This window comes from Nelumbo lutea, chromosome 4 (assembly GCF_056320005.1).
Source record: "Nelumbo lutea isolate HS-2025 chromosome 4, American lotus-T2T, whole genome shotgun sequence".
NCBI classification, from domain to species: Eukaryota; Viridiplantae; Streptophyta; class Magnoliopsida; order Proteales; family Nelumbonaceae; genus Nelumbo; species Nelumbo lutea.
The window spans coordinates 18,085,314-18,089,413 of NC_142687.1; the positions used below are offsets into that span (position 1 = coordinate 18,085,314).

Consider the following 4,100-nt stretch of genomic DNA (forward strand, 5'->3'; position numbering starts at 1 on the left):
GGTCGGTTGTGGTTGGTGGATTCATGCGTCCAATAAACCCACCAGTGTGCAAAACACGGACTCATTAACTTCTCATCCCATTTACTCATAATTTATACTGAAATGGTAGGAATAAGGGTGTCAATGGACCCCTTCCAGTCTAAAATCAATTTGAACGGATTGAATGGTTCAGATATTGAATTGAATCGATTCAAATTGATTCAAAACATTCACTGGATTAGATTGGACCTGATTCAAATTTAAAATCATTACTATTTTTCAAGTCTTCCAGAAGCCACATCATGTTCAATACGTGGTGCCCAAATACTTACTCTATTCTTACTTTATTCATCAGCAGATTTTATGAATCCAATTGATTATGAAATAATGTATAAAACAAATTTAAGCAGGATAATCCAAAACATATATGGCTCATTATTTACCATAGGCAGATAGAAAAGGCCAAAAACAGAACAAATTATCCATATATAGAGTTTTGGATTTTCAAAGAGAGAATCCTTTGTAGATTGTATTGCCATACAATCCTATATAATCTTTAGGAATTAAGAGTAGAGATGAAAAGGACTTTTTTTTTTTACTTGCTGGAGTTTCCTATCCTACATAGAATAATCAAACAACACTGTTTTCCGAGTTTGCAGGGCATTTGCTTGCACGGTTTTCTTACATAGACTAATCAAACAGAACTGTTTCTTGGATTTAAACTGGGTTTTGATTCAAACAAAAAATTCATGAGGTCTTTGTGATCGGCCTCAATCAAGCTACAGCCAGGCTCTTTCTTCACCCCACTGTCATCCATCAACTTCCTCACCTTCTCCACGCCATCCCACTCACCCATGGAAGCATAGATGTTTGAAAGTAGTACGTAATCCCCACTCTGGTCCCGTCTCATTGCAAGGAGTCGTTCATTTGCGCGCTCTCCTAATTCAACATTTCCATGAGTTCTACAAGCCCCGAGCAGAGTCCTCCAAATAATGGCATTGGGTTCAACGTCCATGGCCTCTACAAATTTGAAAGCTTCATCCAATAGTCCTCCACGCCCTAGCATGTCTACCATACACCCATAATGCTTAAGATTAGGTTCAATGTCGTACTGAATCCTCATAAGATAGAAGTATCGACGACCCTCATCAACCATCCCACCATGACTACAGGCAACCAAGACACCCACAAAAGTGATCTCATTTGGCCTGATTTTCTCACTGAGCATTTCCTTGAATAGACAGATTGATTGTTCAGCATGACCATGAAAGGCTAAACCTCCTATTATGGAATTCCATGTGGAGACATCCTTTTCTGTCATCCCTCTGAACACATCGAGTGCCTTTTCAATGCTGCCACACTTGGCATACATGTCTATAAGTGCATTTCCAAGAACAATGCTTAGTCTCGAATCCGTCTCCAAAAGAGAGGAGTGTATCTGTTGGCCAGCCTCCAAAGCCCCAGCGTCTGCACAGGCAGACAACAGGCTCAACATGGTCACTTCATCAGGCTGTTCTCCTGCACGTCGCATCTCTTCAAACATTTCCAGAGCTTGGTCATTGGACCCAGATAGTACGTACCCCGCAATCATCGCATTCCAAGTCACTACATCTCTCTCTGGTACTTGATCGAAAAGCTTCCTCGCACAATCCATCTCCCCACGCTTGGCATAACCAGTGATCATTACATTCCACGAAACCAAGTCTTTAACAGGCATTTCGTCGAAAATCTGACGAGCCATCTCCAAATTACCTCGTCTAGCATAACCGGCGGTCAAGGCAGACCAAGCGACCACATCCCGTTTAGCCAATCCATCAAAAAGCATTGTAGCAACAACCAAGTCTCCACAGTTAGCATGAAAGTAAATAAGGGTATTCCTCACAAAAGTATTGTGCTCGAACCCAAGTTTGATAATCTTTCCATGAATCCCATTACCCATTTTAACCCATGAAAGTTTAGTGCAGGCCTTGAGAAGAAACGGAAAGGTGAAGTTATCAGGACGTTCACCCCTCGCTTCCATTTTGGTATAAATAGAAATAGCATTTGAAGGAGCCGGACTTTGAGCTGAGCCTCTAATCATTGTGTTCCACATGAAGATGTCCGGTTCAGAAATCTGCTTCAACAGTTGGTGTGCGTAATCCATGGTCCCAGAGAGGGCAATGGCGCAGGTGTAGATAAGCTCTCTCAATGCGGAACGGCTGGAGTTGAAACCGTGGATTACCATAAAACCATGAATTTGCTTCAGAGTTCGGATATTTGTACAATGTCGCCATAGATTCGACCGTTGATGGAGGTTGGAGCCGTGGCCGTTTTTCTTCCTGATCATCACAATTCACAATGACTTTTTAACCATTCCATCAGCTTCACTTGCCTCCATAAAAGTCCATTGTCGTCCGCTAACCGCTAGATTGAAGTCTTTAGTCCATGCCTATGATGTGAAGTCTTTATTATATTCCCATCATGACCCACTAGCAACGAATAAAGTATCCATATCTTTTTGGACAGTTCAGATAGAGATAAGTTTTGGAAACGCATGATACAGGCCAAAAACATGGAAATATTTGGATATGATAGGAAACATTATAAAAGTTTTATAACTATATTAATAATATTAAATTTCAGATGAAATAACAAAAAAAAAACAATGTATAAATATATAAAATGTATATTTTAATGATGTATTAGAAAGAATATATTACAATTAATATAATAAGATATAGATATCAAACAATTTTATTGATAATGTATCAATTAAGAATCCAAAATGCAAAACATATGCTCCTATTATATTTTAATTATTATATCAATTATTCTCTATTTTACTATTTTTACATTTTTACATGAACAAATTAGTCAACAAAATACTAAATTATCAAATGTAAATTAAAATATTATATAATCTCAACCTAAATTATATCAAATATATTAAAATATTTAAGATACATATCATAGGCAAATTCATAAATTTTAACTACTAAAATGATTATTTCATTATTAATATTTTTATTTCTATAAATTTTTAAAATTAAAAAATATTTTTATAGTAATGTAGATTAGTAGATTTGGTAGATCCAATTTAATATTATATTCTTGAATATTTTTTAAAATATTTTTATTTTTGTAAATAATAAATATGTTGTAATTTAATGTAAATTAAATTATTAATTAATAATTTAAAATTATATAAAATTTTAAAATGCATATTCTATGCAAATTTATAAATTTTAAGTATTAAAATATGTATTTTATTATTATTATTATTATATTTATATAAATTTCTTGAAATTGAAATAATCTTTTGAAACAAATATGGATTTGATATGTTATTTATTCCATAATTTTATAAAATTTTAATTTTGAATATTTTTTAATTCAAGTTGTTAAACATAATTATTTAATATGTATTTGGATTGCCTTTCGACAGTAATAATAAATGTTATTTTATTTTACATATTCACATAAGTGCTAGGATAGCTTCATGGCTTAAGAATATCTACTCAAGTTTGAATCACCTCAACGCTCTTTTTTAGGAAAAGGTGTGTGCACATGCATTCATGTATCATGCATAGCGGCATGTAGTATTGGTTCGTATCGGTATGTATCGGACTATATCCATATTGGTCTGATACGCATGACTAGCAATACCGATATGATACGCCCCATATCGGACATATCGTATCGATATTTTAATCCTTGTCTAGTAGGCAATAGATGATAAGGCTGCAACTTGGGTTAGGTTGGCCCGAACCCAACTAGAAAAAGTTGGGTTGGGTTGGGCTGGGTTGATGCTCGGGTTAGGGTTAGGTTGAAATTCATGAACCCGACTTTATTTTGGATTGTGTTAGGGTTGACCCCTTGGGCAACCCAACCCAATAGTATATGTCATATATAAGTATATGTAATATAAATTATATATCATACATTAATTTGTTTAGATGTATGATAGTTTTATAGCCCTCACTACATCCTATCATGTCTTTCTTTTCAGATAATCACTTCACTTAATCCCAAATGAAAAGACTAAAACCTTAATAGCACATTTTATATTTTTTGGATGTTTTATTCTTCATCTCCTCTCTAATGTTTGCCACCCATAAAAGATCTATCAAAAATCATAACTC

General features: G+C 34.7%; 1 protein-coding gene across 1 annotated transcript; it reads right to left on the minus strand.

Moving 5' to 3' along the window:
- Positions 1 to 417: 417 nt before the first annotated feature.
- On the minus strand, positions 418 to 2,522 carry LOC148854301 (pentatricopeptide repeat-containing protein At5g15300-like). Its single transcript, XM_088982697.1, has one exon. It carries the CDS (start codon positions 2,303 to 2,305, stop codon positions 674 to 676), a length of 1,632 nt encoding a protein of 543 aa, XP_088838823.1. The 5' UTR covers positions 2,306 to 2,522; the 3' UTR covers positions 418 to 673.
- Positions 2,523 to 4,100: the final 1,578 nt, after the last annotated feature.

What these genes read in the sequence shown, in the direction of transcription:
- LOC148854301 (XM_088982697.1), bottom strand. Translation starts at nt 2,305, where the DNA reads ATGATCAGGAAGAAAAACGGCCACGGCTCCAACCTCCATCAACGGTCG.